This window comes from Terrapene carolina, unplaced genomic scaffold, assembly GCF_002925995.2.
Source record: "Terrapene carolina triunguis isolate 2854851 unplaced genomic scaffold, T_m_triunguis-2.0 Scaffold102, whole genome shotgun sequence".
Taxonomy (NCBI): Eukaryota; Metazoa; Chordata; order Testudines; family Emydidae; genus Terrapene; species Terrapene triunguis.
The window spans coordinates 5,306,990-5,328,244 of record NW_020664453.1 but is presented as its reverse complement, the minus strand read 5'-3'; the positions used below and the strand labels follow the sequence as shown (position 1 = coordinate 5,328,244).

The window sequence follows — 21,255 nt, the reverse complement described above, 5'->3', positions numbered from 1 at the left end:
CCACATAGTTTGATACCAGCTCTGCAACTAGGGGCCTGGCTACACTTGCAGATGTAGAGCGCTGAGAGTTAAACCAGCCTTCGTAGAGCGCAGTAGGGAAAGTGCTGCAATCTGTCCACACCGATAGCTGCAAGCGCACTGGCATGGCCACATTAGCAGCTCTTGCAACGGCCACAGAGAGCAGTGCATTGTGGTAGATATCCCAGCATGCAAGTGGCTGCAATGTGCTTTTCAGATGAGGGGGGTGGGGTGGAGTGTGACAGGGAGTGTGTTGTGTGTATGTGGGGGGGGAGAGAGAGTGGGTTTTTAGGGGGCTGAGAGCATGTCAGCATGCTGTCTTGTAAGTTCAGACAGCAACAGATCCCCCTTATCCCTCCCCCCGCCCCTCTCTCTCACACACAGCATTCCACACTAATGGTTGCTTTGTCTCGGAGCATATAAGCATGCCGGCTGTCAGAAACAGAGCTTTCAAAGGGCATATTGGCATGCCTGCAGCTATTACAAAACAATGGCAAGAGTGGCCACTTGACTTAAGGGGATTATGGGATGTTTCCAGAGGCTGATCAGAGTGCAGTAATGCAACACCTCATTCACACTGGCGTTTCAGCCAATACGCACCAAGTGTTAATCTTCTCACCGAGGCGGAGTACCAGGAGCGCTCTACGTGCCTTGCCAGTGTGGACAGGTAGTGAGCTACGGTGCCCGGGGCTGCTTTAATGCACTCTAACTCGCAAGTGTAGCCAAGCCCTAGCACTCAGCTGTAGCTGGTGGAATTTCTGCTGAGTTTAATTGAATCAGGAATTGCATTGTTCAGGATACATATAATCAGCTACTGTTTGACTGGAGTGCTCCATTCTGAGCCAATACTTCTGGCGACCTTTTCAGGACAGCAATCATGGGGGTTCTTGATTGCACATCGGCATGGAGGCCCAGCAACACTTTAAAGGACTGTTGCAAAAACATTATTTCAAAGGGGTTTTGCTTGAAGTTGGGCATTTTCAAGGTAGAACTTTCAAACCCAAATGATTAAACCCTGATCCAATCAAGTCATTAAAACAAATCACAGATGGTTATTTTATGTTGTTCAATTCAATTAACTGAAAGCAGTGGGTCAAGCCATTCAAAGCAATCATCAGAATAAAATTCCTGTTTTGTATTTATGCACTACAAATTTACAGATGGATCCCAGCCAAAAAGTTCAGCATTGGAGGTGGACATGCCCAAAATTTAGGATAATTGGCTTTGGGGTGTCTAAATATGGTTAGAAGCCCAATCTACGCTCCTATTTTTTAAAATCTTCGCCAGGCTTTATGACTAATAGGGCAACGTTGTTCTTGGAGGTTCTTTTCCAAGGAGAAAAGGATTACTTACTGTATCAATATTGCCTTTTATTGTTTCTATCCTGCCCGCAAAAAACAGGAATATGGCTCCCTGTAATAAACAAAAGCAACCGTGAACAATTCTCATGCAGCTTATACATTATAGCTACAAAAACACTAAACTAAATTAGGATTCATCTTACTTTTGGATAGCGAGCCAAGTAAGGCTTGAGTAGCCTTTCTGCCTCTTCAACGTTTCCTTTCCCTGTCCCTAGATTAGTTGAGTAAAACAATGCAAATTATTAAAAGGAATCGGAAACAATAGCCTTGAGTAATCATCATCTGGACAATAAATAAATTCTCCCATACAGTAGCATTTAGGTCCAAACATAGGCCCTCATCCTGCACCACTTCAGACAGATCAGAAGAGGGCACCAAGAAGTTGTGCTTACATGGAGGCACCATAAAGGCAAACTGGTTCTGTGCTGGCAGAAATCTCCATGCGACATTGCTCCCTCCCTCCCCACCTCCTGGGATCCTCAATTCTGTGCAAGACAGAAAAAGAGAAAGAAAGTGAAAGTGGGCAGGATCAGATCCTGACTGTCCATTGCTTGGCTTCTGAATGGCCACGGGGGCACCCCCCATTTCCTAACACCATGGCAACTTTTTAAAGCATAGAACCATAAAGACTGGCATTGGAATAGGCCAGGTTTTTACTGGGCCACACTGCATGGCTTTTGCAGTTGCAAAGGGCTATGAGACCAGAGTTGAGGTATCCAATGACACATTTTTTCAGATACATTTAGCAATTATTCTAAAAACTGGTAGTATATTTGCCTAGGCCTAGCCCAATGGGACTTTGTCAAAGAGTGCTTTAGGGGTAGGCCATGAGTGAATGCATCATTTTAATGGGAAATACGTCACCCCAAGAAGACGGGGTGACAAATTAACATGAAAACAGGATTTAACAAATCTTTTTACAAGGACTTAAAAAAAACAACCACCACGCACACACTTCCAAAACAACTCACTTGACCTCAGGAAGTATAACTTGTTCTTGTGATCTCTTCTTATGGCAACACCCCAGCTATCCCCTCAAGTCCCCCTCCCAAATGTCCTACACAAGCCTCCATCTTCAAGGACAAAGCCCTTTCCACAGTGATGATAGTTATTGCAAAAATCAACCACCACAAATTATCCAACTCCGTCCAGTCCAGGTTTGAATGAACAATTCACCAACAGGTTTGCAATTTAACCACTTCTTCCCCTTGTTTCCCAGCAATAACGGATCACATGGAAGGACTATTACAGGGTTACTGTGAATAATCCTACCTAACACAAAGGTCATGAAGGTATGATAGCACAGCAGCAGCATGGTACACAGCACCGACCTAAAGCTGTACATCAATGCTCCCTCTTGAAGCTGCAACAGACCATACTCCTGTGCAAAAATTAGAGAAGGAAGACAAAGTCTTGTAAAGCAATTACAAAGCTATTTTGCTTTTAACATCTGTAGTATCATTTGTAGCTATACTGGTAGCTCAAACACATGGACTGCACTGTATATCTACAGCGGTGATATAAATTGTTTATGTAGTTATTATAGGAGAACACACGGTAATAGTTTCCAATGGAGTTATCACTTGACTTTTGCAAAATATCATGTGGCAGAGCAGAGATTCAGATAATTGTGCAGTTGAGAGTGCAATAGTGCTTACGAGTTACCAGTATCATCCAATAGAGCTAACATCATTTCTGAAAAATAAAATACACAGAATTTTGTAGTACCTATGCAACTGACACGTTACCACTATGCAATGTATCTAGGCACATATCACAGTGGTGAAATCAGGGCCGGCTCTGGCTTTTTTCCCGCCCCAGGCAAAAAAGCCTCCCGCCGCCCCCCCCTCCCCCCGCAGGGGAGGGCGGCGAGCCCCGCTGGGGAGAGCGGAGCCCCGGCGGCCAGAGCGCCGGGGGGAGGGCGGCGGGCCCCCCGGGGGCCCCGCTCCCCCCCGGGGGCCAGAGCGCCGGGGGGGGGAGGGCGGGCCCCCGCGGGGCTCCGCTCTCCGCGGCAGCCCGAGGCAGCGCCGGGGGGAGGGCGGCGAGCCCAGTCGCGGCCCCGATCTCGGGCCGGAGCGCCACGCCGCCCCCCTCCAGGTGCCGCCCCAAGCACCAGCTTGGTGGGCTGGTGCCTGGAGCCGGCCCTGGGTGAAATGAACAGTTACTGTCAATGTAATATATATGATTTAGCCAAACAAGTTATTGGACTCAATATAGATGAATGGGGTGAAATTTCATGACCTATGATATGCAGGAGGTCAGACTAGATGATCTAATGGTCCCTTTGGGCCTTAAACTCTATGAATCTATTAACACAGCATAATATAAGTTAACGCTTTAGACTGGAGGACAGGAACACTGGTATACTGGAGACTAAGTCCTCACAGTGACTTGTTACTTGACCTTCATTTAGCCTCCCTGTGCCTCAGGTTTGTTCATCTGTACTACGTGTATAACACTGTTCTGTTCTATTCAGGTTTTTATACAATGCCCATTGTCACTGTGGTATTTGAGCACCGTAATACATCTATATCTCAGAGACATTGAGGGACATACTTAATGATAATAAAGTATGTGAGATGGTAGGGGAGAGAGAGAGAGAAAGTATTTTAAAATTACTCTTGCAGCACTTGCCTACAATAGCAATATCAGGAAATGACAGACCCAGGAGTGTTGCAAAAAAACTTCTTCCAAATTAACTCTTGCATTATTTCTTGCAAACCACTTCTTTCCTGTTTAAGATCCAGTGTAAAAACCAACAGAGGGTTTGTGAAGAACGTATATCCAGTGGACCTAGGTTGCTTATAGAAAGACACTGTGTACCTCCAAGGGGTCTTCAGTCCCAAAAGCACAAGTCACTACCACTTGAGCTAAAGAAGTAACTGCATAAATTGTCAGTAAAAAGCTGGTCTATTCTCACTGAGTCAGGTCAGACACTAAGGGAGACCAGATCATACCCACTAAGACAGCATGTTATTACTGATGTTGTGCACACTAACGCTACCCCCTGCAGGAGAAGAAGCACATCACAACTACGACCTGTCTGATAGCGACCAACCCAGAAACAGTGAGAACGTGTTCCCAAACAAAATCCATCTTAGGGAATGTTGCTACTGTGCAATATATGTAGCTGTCCAGGCAATAGATTGTTTTTAAATATAGATCTGTTTAATCATATTCCCCAAATAGCTAAACAACACATTAAACACAGGACAACATGGCAAATGTTATGACCCTATGTTATGTGGGGCATACAACATTCAATACCCTATTGATTCCCTACCAAGTCAGCAAAATAAAAGAGAAAACTAATATCCAAGTAGCTAAATTCTAGCTGCTAGCCATCTGAATGCTATTCGAGATTCCTCAGATGCACAGAGACCATGCAATGTGGGGAGGACAAGGGCAGCATTCAGAAACCTCACAACGGCTTATTCCTATTTCAGCTGGGAGTTTAACTAAACTACATCTGCTTCCTTGAAGTGAAACTACTTGAACAACTGGGGACCCGAGAGAGAGCTCTGTGTAGCTCGAAAACTTGTCCCTTCCACCAACAGAAACTGATCCAATAAAAGATGATATCTCACCTATCTTGTGTGTGTCAGATCCTGGGACCAACATGGCTACAACAAAGCTTCAAACAACTTTTTAATCACATTTTTTTAATTAAGGGTCTTTACAAAGAAAGCAAAACACAGAGTTGCCTTTCTTGTCTCATGACTTGGCCATGTGACCACAAGCTTAACAAATAGGATGGATATTACCATTAGCTTATCTACATAATTGATTAATTAAATTGGGCACAAAGCAGACAGCACTTGAATGTGTTATGCAAGATCACTTTGGAGTTAACTTTGGCTTAGTGTTTGCAGAAGAGCGGAAAATGCCAGATAAGAGGATTTCTAGTGGGGGAAATGGTAACTCAATTACAAATTAAGACATATGTCAAAACTGATACTCAGCACAACTGATTTGGCACAAATATCCTTCCAAGTTGACCCCATCAGTCTAATTTCCTGCCTTCTATGTCAATAATTCTGCCTTTTGACCCATTGCCAAACTGCATTTAAGACTAGGGTGACCAGACGTCCCGATTTTATCGGGACTGTCCCGATATTTGCTTCTTTGTCCCGCGTCCCGACCAATTAAATTAACTCAATATCAACTACAAATAGCGCTTCTAAGCACTATTGCAATCCAATAAATAAATAATAATAATCTCAATATTATACTTTGAACTGTTGCTTCTTATCTTTCTTGTATTTTCCAAACATCATGTCACTGTCCTCAATTTTAAAATATTTAATTTTTTTTTTTTTTTTTTAAAAAGACCAAGAAAAAAATCCTTGAGCAGCAGTAACGTCAGCTCCAGTGATAAAACCCCCCCCTGCAATACTCACATTTCAAAGAATGTTAGAATGGTGGGGTGGGGAATCAGATTCTGGCTGTAAGGTATCAGCCACATTGATTACAATCTTATCAAATGAGTGATATTTACCTTGCTTCCAGAAAACCCAACAAACTCCAGTAATCGTAGAATCCGTGTTGGGAACATGGACAATGTCTGTGGAAAGAAACAAATAAGCTGAGCAGTAATTGGAATTGGTATTCTCCTCTCTCTCAACCCCAGGATGTCTGATATGACCTTTCCAAACCCCAAAGGCAATCAATAAAATCATTAAAAGCCTAATTATGTACCCCCAAGTCTTCTTGTGTAGATGTATATGCCTCTCAGCTATTTGTTGTATCTCATGTATCCTCAAGGATTAAACAGAACTGTATCAGCCTCAGTATCACAGTAAATATGTAAACCCCTGTTTCCTAGGTAAAACTAACAGCAACTCCGGATAACACTGGTTGCTGCATTTTGCAGCGCTTTAATGATTATTTCGATGGGAACTACAGAAATTAAATGTCTGCCAGATCCATCAAGCAGGATACTCGCTATCTATGTGTTACATAGATCAGTTTTTGGAGTCCACTACACTGTTCCAAGAAACAGGTCCTTGTGTCAGAACAAACCAACCAACCACGAATCTGATCGTACAGACACTTACTACTGGGTATTTTTCTTATTACTCTAAGTAATCTCATTGAACTCAGGATTAGGCCACCAGTTTGTAAAACAGGAAAACTGATACTACCCCTATATTAAAGTACTGTATACAAAAGGAACACACATTTGACACGGATTCAGTTCTTGTTATGCAACTGCCTGTATAGTAAATACTAACTCCTACAACTAAACAATGAAATGTTTACAGTAGCATTTGAACCAAGTGGAGTGTAAATCAACGAGATTTTCAAATATTTACATAATGTTGCTTTTGCTGTTAACAATTGAAAGGCAAGTTTAAAACAGTCAGTGCTAAAAAAAATAAAAATTATCCCCTTTTTTTTAAAAAAAGAGAAGGAACTATGCTTCTGGGGAAAAAAGTGACAGAGAACATCTGACCTGCATTTATAAAGTATATCAAATAAATTGGGGTCCCAGTATTATGATAGCCAGTAAGGCAGTATTAATAGTAATAACCACCATTTTAGTTTGCATTCTTTCTTCTTATTGTTTTAATGGGAGTCATGCCTATGCATTATGGGAGGGAGAGACACTAAAAGAACACACTAAAGGAGATGCTGCGGAAATAATCAGCTATACTTTTTTAAGAAGTATGAGAACAATTCATGCATAATCAGATTGCGTCTGCTGTGACTTGTTTTCTAACTGTTGATAGTCACAGTTTACGTAAAGCTTTTCTGAGCACGGGGCTGAACACACAGAATCAAAATCAGACTTGCGCACAAACTATCTGGTACTCCTGCTTCTGGCCAGTTTAGAAATCAGCTTCTCATCCCAAAGCATCTGGGGAGCAGTACAGCATTGCTATTTATTCCTGTCCTTAGCTTGTTCCTCCACTAAGTGCCACCTGGTCATGTTGCTGCATACGATCCTGCCATCTAGTTGGTAGCCAGCCTCTAGGTCTGACTGACCTTTGCTGCTTTTGCATTATTTTCCTTGGCATTCTATCATCTGTTTCCCTTCTGCAGTGTCCCCACCATTGTAATCTTTTAGATTATAGTCAAACCCTTTGATCTCAGATCCTTCTCTCCTTCTAACTTCATTTGTCTTAAAATAAACTCCCCTTTACACCTGCCAGCTTTCAAAGAACTCTCTCTCTACTGTCTCCTGCCTTCTGATGTCTGTTACCCCAATCCAGAAGTGTTGCACCAAATATTATGGAATAACATGCTATGAATTAACAATCTAGCAGGAAAGAAATTCTGATTTCAACCCTGGGCAGACAGGGCTCGCTAAGCCTCTTTAGGCAAGTCTGTCTAGGAGAAGGAACATTCTGATTTCAAATCTGAGCAGTGGACTAGGGTGAAAGCGCTGATGCTTCTTCCTACCATGCCAGCAGGCTATGGCATTCCCAGGAGCTGGATAGGGTGGACTGGCCTAACAAGCCATTACATCCAAATCTTACTTGTTACTGTTTAAAAATACCACCAGTAAAAGCATCCTCTCTCTCACAGCATACTGGTACTTTCACTTCTGATGTGGGATGAAACCAAGACATAGAAAAGTGCACAAAAATAATCAGACACCTGCATACCAACCTCCCCTCACTGCCCACCTCCGCCCCTCCAAAGAAGTCAATTTAAGTTTATGAACTTTAAAAATTGTTCAGATTAAGTTCTGGTTAGTTCTTATTTCAGTCAAACTGATTTGCCATCCCTGGCTGGGAGAAGTGGCAGTGACTGGGGATGGTGCCTTTTGCCTGCAGGATTCCATATCAAAGGCAGTGTACTTCAGTTCAATCACAGAGGGGTCTCAGACACATCTTCTGTAAGCTTTAGGTATTGTAAACATGCAGGGAGCTGTCAGGTGAAGACTGAACTGCGATCAGCTCTTTCCACAGTCGAATTACTGATCACAGCTCAGGTTACTCAAGTGGTCCAGCATGCTACTTTGTCCTGACCAGGCCCAAATCCTACAATGAACGTTGGACGGGCAGACGCTTGCACTCATGCAGGGACTCCTTGAAGTCAGCAGAGCTCCATGCAAATGCAGAGGAGTGCTTGCACCCAGTGAACTCTAGGATCATGGCCAGAGCAGTTCCTCTCTATTTCTCTTTTACGTGTAGTATGTTCACCCTTGATCTTTCTTAATCATGTTAGTGTCTGCAGATGCTGTAAACCAGCAGAGGGCCGGACGCGGCAAATACTTGCACGCTTCTAACTTCAAACGTGAGCGGTTCCATTAAACTCAGTGGAACGCAGGTGTTTAAGTTAAGCATGTCTGTAAGTGTTTACAGCAGTGGGGCCTTAGTGAAGACTTCTTTTACATACCAGGTTGAAAGCTCCAACACCAAGCTTTACGCCTCCTTCAAAGTGGAGATAGTTCTTTCCTTTAACATAGTTTGGAGACTGTATAAGACTGTCCAGTTCCCTAACAATACAGAAGATAACATTACAGAATACATGGATGACCGGGTAAATATTTAGCCCAATTCAGTACGAAAGCTGACCAGTCATTTTGAAATATAACAATTATAGTCGTAACTCTGAAGTCTCATCTAATCTAGATAGATGAAAGTAGCCAGAAGCTATTGTTAACCATGGAAGTGGTAAAAGGTCTCATTTCCTTTTTCTATTCATTAGTACAGTAGAGAACAGTTTCTTTCCACATGTGCAAAACTTTAACAAACCAGGCGTCTAAGCAAGCATGCCATGACTGAACATGTGAAGGGCAAATTCTTTACCATGCAAACAACAGGAAATATACCGGGATTTATGTGTACATGAACTAAAGGAGAACATCTCTTGTATTTGCAAAAATGGAGAGAGATGCCAGCTTGGTAGACTTACATGGTCATCTTTCGAATGATGGACCTATGAACTTGCACTCTCTACTGTCATGAGTGCTTTAAAAAGGAGAATTCCATATCCCTTTAACATTTCTAGGAGAGCTGTCTGCTCTATTGTGTGGCAGGATGATGCAGCATGTTACAGGGGACACACTGAGCTCTGTGAGTGACTTTGCTTTTGTTCTTATTTGCCTGGCTGTTTTTTCCATCATCTAAATAAAGTTATTCAGGCGGAAAACATAAGGCAGCATGTGCATAGAACAGTACAGAGGAAACAAGTTGTCTGACAAGTTGAAAGCTACTCAAGATGTTTTTGTTTGATTGGTTTTAGGACTGAGGGAGGAGGTTTGACATAAACAGCATCTGCATGTGGATGTGGCTCACTTGCTAGTCACCAATCAGTATTAAATCCATGTTCTCTAGGAGTGAACTAAGGAGGACCACGTATCCCAGTCTGCATGGGTTGAAAATTACTCATGCTCCTAGATTTTGAAGATTGTGTAAGCTATAATAACTATGTGCCTAAGTAAATAAATAACAACAATGCTAATTCTGAGAGACACCCCCTCCCACTAGAGTCTTTTTACTGCAGATGAGCATCTGGTATGATAATAATACAGTAATTCAGGCCTACTTACCTATATGTCTGATAACTGTTCCTGACTTTGATGCCTCCTTTGATAAAGCTAACCATGTTCTCATCCTGGTGGAAGGGAAACACATTAGCACTGAGCAATTTAAAATGCATTTGCTTTCTGGAAATTAATAGATGTGAGTAAAACAATTTAAGATGAATCAGACAGGATGAGTCTCTATGGAGCAGTAAATGGCTAAGACTTAGGATTTCTTTTCTAATTTTTGTTTTTACTGTCCTAAAATATCATTTTTTTTCCATGCTTTCTGTGTTTAGTTGCTTTAACTCTGAGCTGTGGATCTTTAGTCCACATGAATGACCACAGGAATAGAGCCACATTGTCCCTTGTTGCTGTTAGCAAAAAGTGGCACCTATAGTACAAACAGCTGTGGCTGTTATAAAAGAATGCAACTAGCTTTGAATCATTTGTCCTTCAGCACGGTTAAGATTCAGACATTCCCTGGCTCAGCACCAGCTACAAACAGCTGACTGCCTGCACCAGATCCTGCAGGATGCAATTTGGGTTCATGAAAAACACAAGGTACGTTGGATGTGCTCTCTTTTTGCTACTGAGTGTTAATGGTAAGTGTGTAGCACAGCCATAAAAAGCAATGTAACAAATGCTCAGATATTGCATTACAAAATATAAGAAACATGGAATCTGCAAGATAAAATATGTAGGGGCCTTTGAGTTAAGAATTATGACTCAACAGATGAGAAACTGCTTGATAATTTTCTGTTAGTAGCTTCTTTCCTCATTCATCACTAATGGGTAATGCCCCCCACCTGTGGGATACGGAGGCAAGCCAATGTTGCTGCAGGCTCCAGGACTAAGCCCTGCCCTTCAACTCAGGCCAGCAAAAGAGTGCTTCAAAAAGCTGAAGAAACACTCCAGGAATGCAATATTAGCATCAAGACAACAGCTTGATAGAATATATGAATTACATTTATGTTTAAGTCTCCCTTTAGAGAAAAAAATCAATTTGTTACCAACTGTATTCCAGTCATTTACCAGATTACCCGGGTGGTCTGAATGAGGGGAGAAGCTGCTAACAGGAAGAAAATTATCAGGCAAGAAATTTTTCATTCTGCTGCACAGCTTCTCTCCACATTCATCATTAATGGAAAATAACGAGCAGTGAATCAAAGAAGTGGTGGGGGAGGATAAGCAGAGTTGTAATTATTATAGTAGAATACTAGTCAGGAATGGAAATTATCTCCCTTGCCCCACCTTTAAAAGCAAGAATTTTGTAATTTAAAGGAGCCAGTCCAGTAGGGAACCTTTCTACCAAAGGATGTGTCTGCACAAGAATGGAAACTTATTTTGCAAAACTTCCTCAGATGAAGCTCATGCACTTTGGGGGAATCCTACTCCATAAATAGTTTTCCAGATGCCTAGTATGCCAACTGCTGCGGGATTTTAGTATCTTGTCTGCTGCAACTTTGAGGTCTGAAGGCAGTGAATTTTGGAGGGAATGAGATGAACTCTGTGTGTCCTCAATATACTTGAGATATATCTTTAGAATGCTAGGAATGCCCATTTATGTCTCAACCTTCCAAAGGATTGGAATAAAAAGGTGGGAGAGCTATTTCCCAGGAACTGTGGAAAGAAGAATTTACATCGAACTGAAAAGTTTCTGGAGCTATAGCATTTTTTTCATGACAATAGCAGTGTGCCTCTTGTATAGATAGAGAAACTAATTCAAAAACCTGCTTTTCAGAGGCAATAGTGATTGGAAAAGCCAGACACAGGCTTGTCTAATCTGTCGTCCTGATTAATCTTGACATCTGATGCTCAGGTGGGGAGTCCGACGTGCCTTTTTAAAGAATGGTGCTAGGGCTGGTTCCCACTTTTCTACGGTGCTTGGTTGTGTAGGACTCCCATCAACCATTCTGGAGAACCTCTAGTGTAGCCGATATCAACAGAATTTTATAGTTGTCTTGCTCGGCTCATCGCCGGTGAGGCCTCAGCTGGAGTACTGAATCTAATTCTGGGTGCCACACTTTAGAAAAGATGTGGACAAATTTGAGAGAGTCCAGAGGAGAGCAACAACAATGATACAAGGTTTAGAAAACCTGACCCATGAGGAAAGGTTAATAAACTAGACATGTTTAGTCCTGAGAAAAGAAGACTGAGCGGGGACCTGGTAATAGTTTTCAAATATATTAAGGGCTGTTACAAAGAGGACAGCAATCAATTATTCTCCATATCCAGTGAAAATAGGACTGTAGGGGTAGGTAAGCTCTGGAATATTCTTCCAAGGGAGACTGTAGAATCCCCTTCATCGGAGGTTTTGAAGTACAGGTTGGACAAACACCTGTCAGGGATGGTCTAGTTTTACTTGGTCCTGCCTCAGCACAGGGGGCTTGACTTGATGACCTTTCGAGGTCCCTTCCATCCCTACAGTTCTATGATTATTATTTGTATTATGGCAACATCTGGGCCTGGGCCCCATTGTGCTGGGCACTGTACAAAAAAAAAAGAAAAAAAAAAAAAAAAAAGGACAGTGTTTCCCAAAATGCTTTCTGTTTCCCTTCACACCAGAAATGTAATGTGACCAGATCAAGGAGTGAAATTTCCTTGTTGAGTTCTCTCTGGATATCAAAATTTCTCAATGAGGCTAATGGAAAATCCCCGCTGAATTACACTTTCTCTTCCAATGCCTAGGCTGTAACTGTAGGTGGTCCAGGTCTGGATGAAGGAGTCCCTGCTTAAAGAGGCCTGGTGTTTTCTGCAGGTGCAATGGAGGTTCCGGGGCTGTCTGTCAAGTTCAGAGTGCCTTTGGGTCATTGGAGGACTATGGGGAGACCCTTTCCCTCTTTTCTGTATCCTTTATGCAACCTGTCTTGAAAGGTAGCAGATTCTTCTCTGTGGCAATGGAAATAATATCCTGGACAGAGGAACTTTGACCCCTGGCTACTCCTTATTTTTGAAAGGGATATAGACACTGATGCTTCAATCATAAACAAACATTTACATGGGAGGTAGCAGGAAACTTCCCCTATGAGCACCATCATTGTCCACAATGTGGTTTCTTGCACCCTCTTTTGAAACAGCTGGTTCTGGCCACAATTATAGATGAGATACTGGACTAAATGGACCACTGGTCTGAACTATGCAGTCATGTGTATATGTTTTCACTCTGACAACTCTGTCAGTGGTGTATCTAAGTGAATTAAATGAATGTGGATTCTAAATTTTTGACAATTTGTCATCCATGTATGCACTCCACCTTGAGAGGCTTGCTTGAGCATGTTGGTTGTACTTACCTGCCCACAAATGGACTTTCGAAGGTGATCTGAGAAGGACATCTAATTTTGTATTGTACCCGGTAAATGGTTCCATGTCCTTAAAGAAATATCTAGAGGGTGCATTTTGAAAAATCTCATTCAGAGATGAAGCCAGTACTTATCTCCTACAGGTAGGATTGCTGGTGCCAATTGGCTAGAGATGACCACTGCCAGGAAATGAATGATACAATGATGTTTTGGATCTTTGCAAATCTTTACCATGGTAGGAAAATTATGGCCAGAGCCAAGTAGTTTTGACCCATGGGTGAGCAATTCTCTGCATTGGGTTCAAAAAGTTCTTCTCGATTTTTGAGCCACCGGTGGGTATGTATCCTTTCCAGCAGCTGGCATATTATGAATTGGTCCATTTCTCTCGACAGGGTACCAATTGGCACGTTGTCCATGAATGGGTATGGAGCCTTCCACAGGGGAGTAGAGATTTCAGGAGGCGGTCAAGGCCCTACAGGTCTCTCCAACTCAAAGCTCATGTTCTGGCAGCACAAGGGTCAGTGGGTATACCAGGCCCACTGAGGCTCCTGAGAAGCTGCCTATAACAACTCACACACTTGACTCTGTGTTTGCTGCTGCAGTGAAGGGCAGAGGGAGCTCACTTCAGAGGTGCTGTGCCAGAGAAACCAGAGGGTGAGAGCGTCTATACTCCAGAGATTCTTCACCTCAGGAGAGGGAAAGAGGAGCTAGATGCTGAAATGAAGTCACTACCGCACAAAAATAAATAGAAATTAAAGTTAGAAAACAAAATGGCTAGAAGAAACTGAACTGCCAACTTGGTCTGCTGCTGGGGGCAGAAAATCTGGTAGCCTGCGCTGAAGGGCAGGGCTTAGTCCCAGAGCCTCCATCAACAACACTGAACCACCTGCAAATTCCACACTGAGGGGCATTATCCATTAGCGATGGATGAGAGAGAAGCTGTGCAGTATAAATGAGAGTGTCACTCCTGGTATGATAATATGTCCCCAGAGAGTTTAATCCAAATCATGGTGCAGCAAATGCTTACAGAACAATGTGACCCTGTTTACTTTTGTTCCATAGAGCAAATGTTTATTTCCATCATTCAACTGGAGGGTTCCACAGGGCATCATACATACTAGTTTAAAGGCTGCTTTCTGTTCAGTGGCTGGGGGAAGGTTTCAGAAACAGGACATTTACTTCAGTTTCAGCCCAGAAATTCAGAAAGGTCATTGCTAAGAATGAAAAGAATCAATGCTACAAGAGATGCCTGAATATCAATCTCCTAGGGAAACCCTGAGGCGGATTTGAGAAAGCAGTTGCTGAGTGGCATCCATGCTCTATGTATTTCACCCGAATTCAGTAGATAGAATATTCTATCATAGAAAGAAACAAATGCTATGAACCAAAAGCCTTTGAACTGTCAATACAGTAAAATGTGTGTTATCCGGCACTTTACCAACTGGAAAGCTCTAGAAACCGGCATTTCTGATATCTCCCAATATAAATCTTCATAGGGTTGCCAGGTGTCCAGTTTTCAACCGGAACACCTGGTTGAAAAGGGACCCTGGTGGCTCCAGTCAGCACCGCACACCGGGCAATTAAAAGTCCAGTTGGCGCAGGGCCGGCAGGCTCCCTACCTGGCTCTTCGTGGCTCCCCAGAAGCGATGACATGTCCCTGCTGCTCCTAGGTGGAGGAATGGCCACGGGACTCCATGCGCTGCCCCTGCCCTGAGTGCTGGCTCCGCAGCTCACATTGGCTGGGAACCACGGCCAATGGGAGCTGCAGGGGCGGTGCCTGTGGACAGAGGCAGCGCGCAGAACTGCCTGGCCGCATATCCACCTAGGAGCAGCAGGGACATGTCGCCACTTGCAGGGAGCTGCCCGAGGTGAGCGCCGCCTGCATCTGGCACCCCGAAACCCCTCCCACGCCCCAACTCCCCGAGCCCTGGCCTGCACCCAAACTCTCTCCCAGAGCTACACCCCATGCCCCAACTCCCAGCCCTGAGCCCCCTCCCGCACCCAAACTCCCTCCCCTCCATTGGTAAGTACAACTCTTAGTTAACCAGAATTTTTGGCTAACTGGCAGCCCCCATCTCCCCAACATACCGGATAACAAAGCTTTCACTGTAGTTTGTACTTCCTGGGAAAAGGGCAAAGTGGCTTTTTACAGTGTTTTGGTAATCTTCATTAAGCATCTAAAGTAACTACTTTAAAAACTCTTAGTAAGTATAAGAGGTAAAGCACCTTCATTTAATTTTTAAAACTAGTTCTTGCCTCCATGAAAAATGAAAAAGCTAAAACAGAAAATGAATGATGTCTTGTGCATCCCAGCCTAAGCAACGCTGTACAGACATGTTGTGAGAAGAGGGAGCACATGAACAGGGCCTTCTTTATGCGTAGGAGGCAGAAGTTATGCCATTTCTCTTATGCATGAATGGTTTTAAAAAGAAACATACCAGTTAAGGCCAACATCGCTGCCGTAAATGTCCCGTTCCTAAGATACTAAGAACACTACCAGCACTATGTAGTGCCTTTCAGCCACAGATATCAAATCAGTTTACAAAGCTGGTAAATTTGATTATCTCCTCTTCACAGACGGGGAGGCAGAGAGGTTAAGTGACTTGTCCACCGCACCATGAGATGCAACTGAGGGCTTGTCGACACTGGCACTTTACAGCACTGCAACTTTCTCGCTCGGGTGTGAAAAAACATTCCCTTGAGCACTGCAAGTTTCAGCGCTGTAAAGCTCCAGTGTCAACAGTGCACTAGCACTGGGAGCAGCGCCTCTCGGGGAGGCGGTTTTTTAGAGCTCTCTCCTAGCGCTCTGCCGTGACTACACAAGCCACGTTAAAGCGCTGCCATGGCAGTGCTTTAGCATGGCCAGTGTAGACTAGCCCTGAGTCAGGAATAGAAATTAAGAATTGCAACTCTCATTCACCTGCTTTAACCACAGACTGAAGTTCAGCTGACAGCTGCTGATGTTAGCTCCTGAAGACACCAGAAGCTACACGGAGAAAGAGAGAGGCAACGCTTTTTCTCCCATAACACAATTCAGCACTGACTAGTAACAACAATCAGTGGAACGTCCAGGGGCGACAGCCCTTCAAGAACAACAACGAACAACCTTGTTAATGTAGATTCATTACTTTGGGTACGTCCAGACTACCCGCTGAATTGGCGGGTAGTAATCAATCTATCGGGGATCGATATATCACGTCTCATCTAGACGCAATATATCGATCCCCGAACACGCTCCCGTCGACTCCAGAACTCCACCAGGGCAAGCGGCGGTAGCGGAGTCGACGGGGGAGCTGCGGCCATCGATCCTGCGCCGTGAGGACCCGAGGTAAGTTGAAATAAGATACGTCGACTTCAGCTACGCTATTCCCGTAGCTGAAGTTGCGTATCTTACATCGACACCCCCCTCCCCGCCCCAGTGTAGACCAGCCCTTTGATTACTCATTGGATTTTGGGAGAAGCAGAGGAACAAGTTCCTCTGCATGCTACAACTCCAATGACCTTTGTTTCTCTTCCATGCTATCCCACCCCCATTCATACACTTGCCACGCTTACTGAAGTGACCTTCCACCCAGCCGAAGAATGGGAGGACAACTCCTTTCCAAGTACATCAACATCACTCCTAAGTCATGCAGAGGGGGTGCTAGAGAGACCTGCAAAGTGTTCCCCCCCACACGGACTGCAGCTGCCTCCACAGCACTCTGAGACCAAGAAGTAAGGCCCACGTCTTAGGCACCTAATTCCTACTAATTTCAATGGACGTTAGGTGCCTAAATACCCTGGAGTGGGGGTTCTCAAACTGGGGGTTGGGACCCCTCAGGGGGTCGGGAGGTTATTACGGGGGGGGGGGGTCGCGAGCAGTCAGCCTCCATCCCAAACCCCACTTTGCCTCCTGCATTTATAATGGTGTTAAATATATAAACAAGTGTTTTTAATTTATAAGGGGGGGGTCGCACTCAGAGGCTTGCTATGTGAACGGGGTCACCAGTACAATAGTTTGAGAACCACTGGAGGATGTGGGCCCAGAGACTTGGTCCAGTAGACTTGACCTGGGTCCCTTGCATGGGTGTATGAAAATGTGCACTTTCATGTCCCACATAAAGATTTCCATCTGTATACAGCTGATTTCCAAAACCTCCTGTTCCCCTCCTGCTTTCATGAAACAGCCATAACGGGTGGTACTGTACCTGCAGGAATGTGAGAGCCGCTCTCTGAAGCAAGCATTCAGCATAGCAAATTTCTGCATGAATTTCCTCTAGTGTGAAAGGGTGGGGGTGGGAGAGGGAAAAGACACAATCAGACAACAGATTAATTAAAGTAGTAGTATTATACCCCCAATTAGGAAAACAGAATACAATAAATGCAAAGGGTGAGAAAACCTCAAAAAGAAAATCTGATCAGACTTTGTTTCTTCCAGGTTGTTGAATTAACCCCAAGTGATAGTGACACAAAATGGTTACCAAGTGGCTGCTCGGTGGGGGTCTCAGCCCAGATCTTGGCAGAGCGGGGTCTAGAATGCAATGATCATCACCAGAAATTGTAGCAGTCTCAGCAGAGAAATAATGATGAAGGCTCTATTCAACAAAGCAAGTACTTAATTTTAAGCATATAAATCATCCCATCCCTATCCACCGAGGCATTTAAACTAAAGTGCTATACTGCATAGAGATGGGATAAGTCACATACTGAAGGTCAAGCATGTATTTAAGTGCTTTGCTGAATGGGGACCCAAATGGGCATGGAGACCAGTCTATTGTCTCACTCTAGAAGAGTTACCTCCAAGCCAAGGAGAGGCACTTTGGCAAGATGGCACAAGCAAGCTTGGGTTTGGAACAGGTCCCAAATGAGGAGAGATTAAAGAGGCTAGGACTTTTCAGCTTGGAAAAGAGGAGACTAAGGGGGGGATATGATAGAGGTATATAAAATCATGAGTGGTGTGGAGAAAGTGAATAAGGAAAAGTTATTTACTTGTTCCCATAATATAAGAACTATGGGCCATCAAATGAAATTAATGGGCAGCAGGTTTAAAAACAAATAAAAGGAAGTTCTTCTTCACACAGCGCACAGTCAACCTGTGGAACTCCTTGCCTGAGGAGGTTGTGAAGGCTAGGACTAGAACAGGGTTTAAAAGAGAACTAGATAAATTCATTGAGGTTAAGTCCATTAATGGCTATTAGCTAGGATGGGTAAGGAATGGTGTCCCTAGCTTCTGTTTGTCAGAGGGTGGAGATGGATGGCAGGAGAGAGATCACTTGATCATTACCTGTTAGGTTCACTCCCTCTGGGACACCTGGCATTGGTCACTGTCGGTAGACAGGATACTGGGCTGGATGGACCTTTGGTCTGACCCAGTATGACCATTCTTATGCTTTGTCCCACCTGAATTCTAATCCTGGTTCTGACACTCCTGTACTGAATAGGGAATATGTATGATTTATGAATTCTATATGAGATTATGAACCCTGTGTGCCTATGTCAGGCTGCACACTCCATTCTGAATATGCAGCCTTTTGCTTTCTCTATGCTGTTTGCCTGCATGTTGGGTTGAAAATTCCAAAGGCTGGTAGCAAAAGGACAACAATAGAGGATACCCAATCACTGGAAATCTATTCACATTAGACAAAAGAATGATCCCCTGCCCAGGAAAACTAGTTTAGCAGGGGGCAAGTCACTTTGGCATCAAAGTCATCAGATAGGAGTTTGGGCTCATGTGGGGAACTAGCAAAGGTGTCACCTGACACAGGGCACTGAAGGTTTTTAAAAGGGTAGAGGCTAGTCTGCTTAGCGGCCAGCCATGTTCTCCAGTTCATGCGGGAGCGACCACTCACCCATGTAACAGCCGGCAGGAGGCAGGGGACACCCTCCCTGCTTGCCTTCCTAGAACCACGGCTCCCAAGGGAAGGGTGAAATAGAAAGTGAGGGATATTGCAGTTTCAGATGTTTATTATTTTGTGTGATCTATACTTGCCCGTGCTTTACATGATTAAGGGGGGAGGGATAGCTCAGTGGTTTGAGCATTGGCCTGCTAAATCCAGGGTTGTGAGTTCAATCCTTGAGGGGGCCATTTAGGGATCTGGGGCAAAAAAAAAATAGTTGGGGATTGGTCCTGCTTTGAGTAGGTGGTTGGACTAGATGACCTCCTGAGGTCCCTTCCAACCCTGATATTCTATAAAGGATAAGGTTAGACTTGGCAAAGTACAGGTATTGAGTGCTTCACAACCACTGTGTGCCTCTAATGGAATTAAACTATAAATGAGAAGCTTCACATCTCTGGGGAGTAGTTCTGGGGGAGGGTGTGTTTTAGTCTTGGGGAGTGAGATGGGTCAGCACTGAACTCAGAGGGGCTAAGCAGCTGGACAGCAGGTTCCGACACTCAGAGGTGGTGCAAGATAGAAGATCAGCACCCTGAAAGTGTGCCTAGGAACTCAGAGTGGGCCAGTGGCCGAGATCCAGCACAGCAGAGGTTTGGATTCCCCTCCTAGCAGGTGGCCAGGAAGGGGCACTCACTAGAATCTGAGACAACCAGTCTTCAATTGATCATTTTGTTTCTGTGCCTCCACTTCCGCCTCTGTATAATGAGGATAACGACATCAACTTACCTCACTGGGGTGTTGTGAGAAGTAGTTAATGTTAATACACTGCTTTGAGAACAAAGTGCTATAACTGCTAAACACTATTGCTGTGAGGTTGCAGCAGCATCAAACATAGGCCAGCAAGATAGAGGCTGCAAACATATCATATTCTTTGCCCTTTCCTCCCTGGGCCACAGGAGACAAGACATTTCATTTGGGGGGTGGAGTGGGGTGTGTGTGAAAGGACAAAGAAAAAGGAGCTGGGGAAGAGATGTGTGAACCACTCCTAAGCACTTCCCTCTATTCAGGGAAGTCGTCCTGAGCACCAACTTCCAGGGGCACCAGATCAACAGATGGAGGGGGCGGGAAGGGGCCACATCACTCAGCAATTTTGTTTTGGGGGGTTTCTTTTGTTTTGTTTCCCCCACACACACACACTCAGCTACTTGTGGGGCAGCCAAAAACATTTTCCGTCCTGAGATGCAAAGCACATAGGTCAGCCCTGCATCAATCAACAGATTAGTCGGGTGGCATTAACGGAGGTCTTGAGGGAAGAGCTTTATTTTGTGCCCCTCCCACATCAGGCTGGAGGCTATAATGATGCACAACAGCAACTGGACAGAGGATGGTCACACAAGATAAAAACAGCTGTGGCTCCAGAATGAACATGTGGGTTGTGCCCACTTTAAGCTCTTGAACCAACCCCCTAGCAAATAGAATTAATACAAAGAAAGAAAGAAAATATCACATGTGAATACTGGGGAACTGGATCTTATACAAGAAGGGCCCAAAGATCTGAAATGCTGGTTTAGTTTTTGGAAATGGATCACTGAATACTACAATCTTACTTTAATTGAATGCATGGTCCAACATACATAGCTCTATACAACACAAGCCACATGTTAAATGTAGTCCAACCCAAGGTTGAGTCTCCTTACTGTATTTCCTTCAGAGATCACGTTCAGCTTGTTTTATGCAGTATTACAGTGTTGACAACTCTTTAGATTTATTCATGAGTCCTGTGATATTTGGTGCAGGGATTTTAAGCCCAGGCTCCTGGAGTCATGTGGGAATGTCAGGGTTTTTTGTTTCTTTTTCATCAAGTTTCTAGCTCTCATGCTTATAGAGAAAAGTCTGAAAACTTGATCTGAGTGCACTCTAAAGGCTCAGACACCAGAAGACAAATAAGAATCCCAATATTAATATTCTTTAGTAAATTTCATTATTTTTATGCCCATCTCATGATTTTTTGATACTTAACTCATGATTTTTACACATGTCGGGCTGGCAATACTGTAATTACTTTCCACCTCCCATCCTTAAGAGTTGATTCCTCTGATAGTCATGAGATCCTGTTCAGCAAATTATTAAACTATACTGACTGAAATACACACACACACACTCTTGCTTCCATGACCAAATACAATCTAAGTGACAGACAAGATCATGAGACAAAAATAATTTAGTATTATTTCCCTCCTAGATGTTGCGCAATAGCGCTAAGCTTTTTAATCACATGACCCTAT

At 43.9% G+C, this 21,255-nt stretch overlaps 1 protein-coding gene across 1 annotated transcript in view; it reads right to left on the bottom strand.

The window, feature by feature from the left end:
• Positions 1-1,314: 1,314 nt before the first annotated feature.
• LOC113406498 (tetratricopeptide repeat protein 39A-like) overlaps positions 1,315-21,255 on the bottom strand; it is a 54,642-nt gene continuing 34,701 nt past the window's right edge. The window contains exons 5-11 of the mRNA XM_029911581.1: positions 17,345-17,412; positions 9,883-9,947; positions 8,727-8,826; positions 5,878-5,943; positions 2,652-2,760; positions 1,523-1,590; positions 1,315-1,431 (exon numbers count right to left, since the gene is read on the bottom strand). Of these exons, the coding sequence (XP_029767441.1) occupies positions 1,315-1,431; positions 1,523-1,590; positions 2,652-2,760; positions 5,878-5,943; positions 8,727-8,826; positions 9,883-9,947; positions 17,345-17,412 (593 nt within the window). The remainder of the gene's footprint in view (positions 1,432-1,522; positions 1,591-2,651; positions 2,761-5,877; positions 5,944-8,726; positions 8,827-9,882; positions 9,948-17,344; positions 17,413-21,255) is intronic.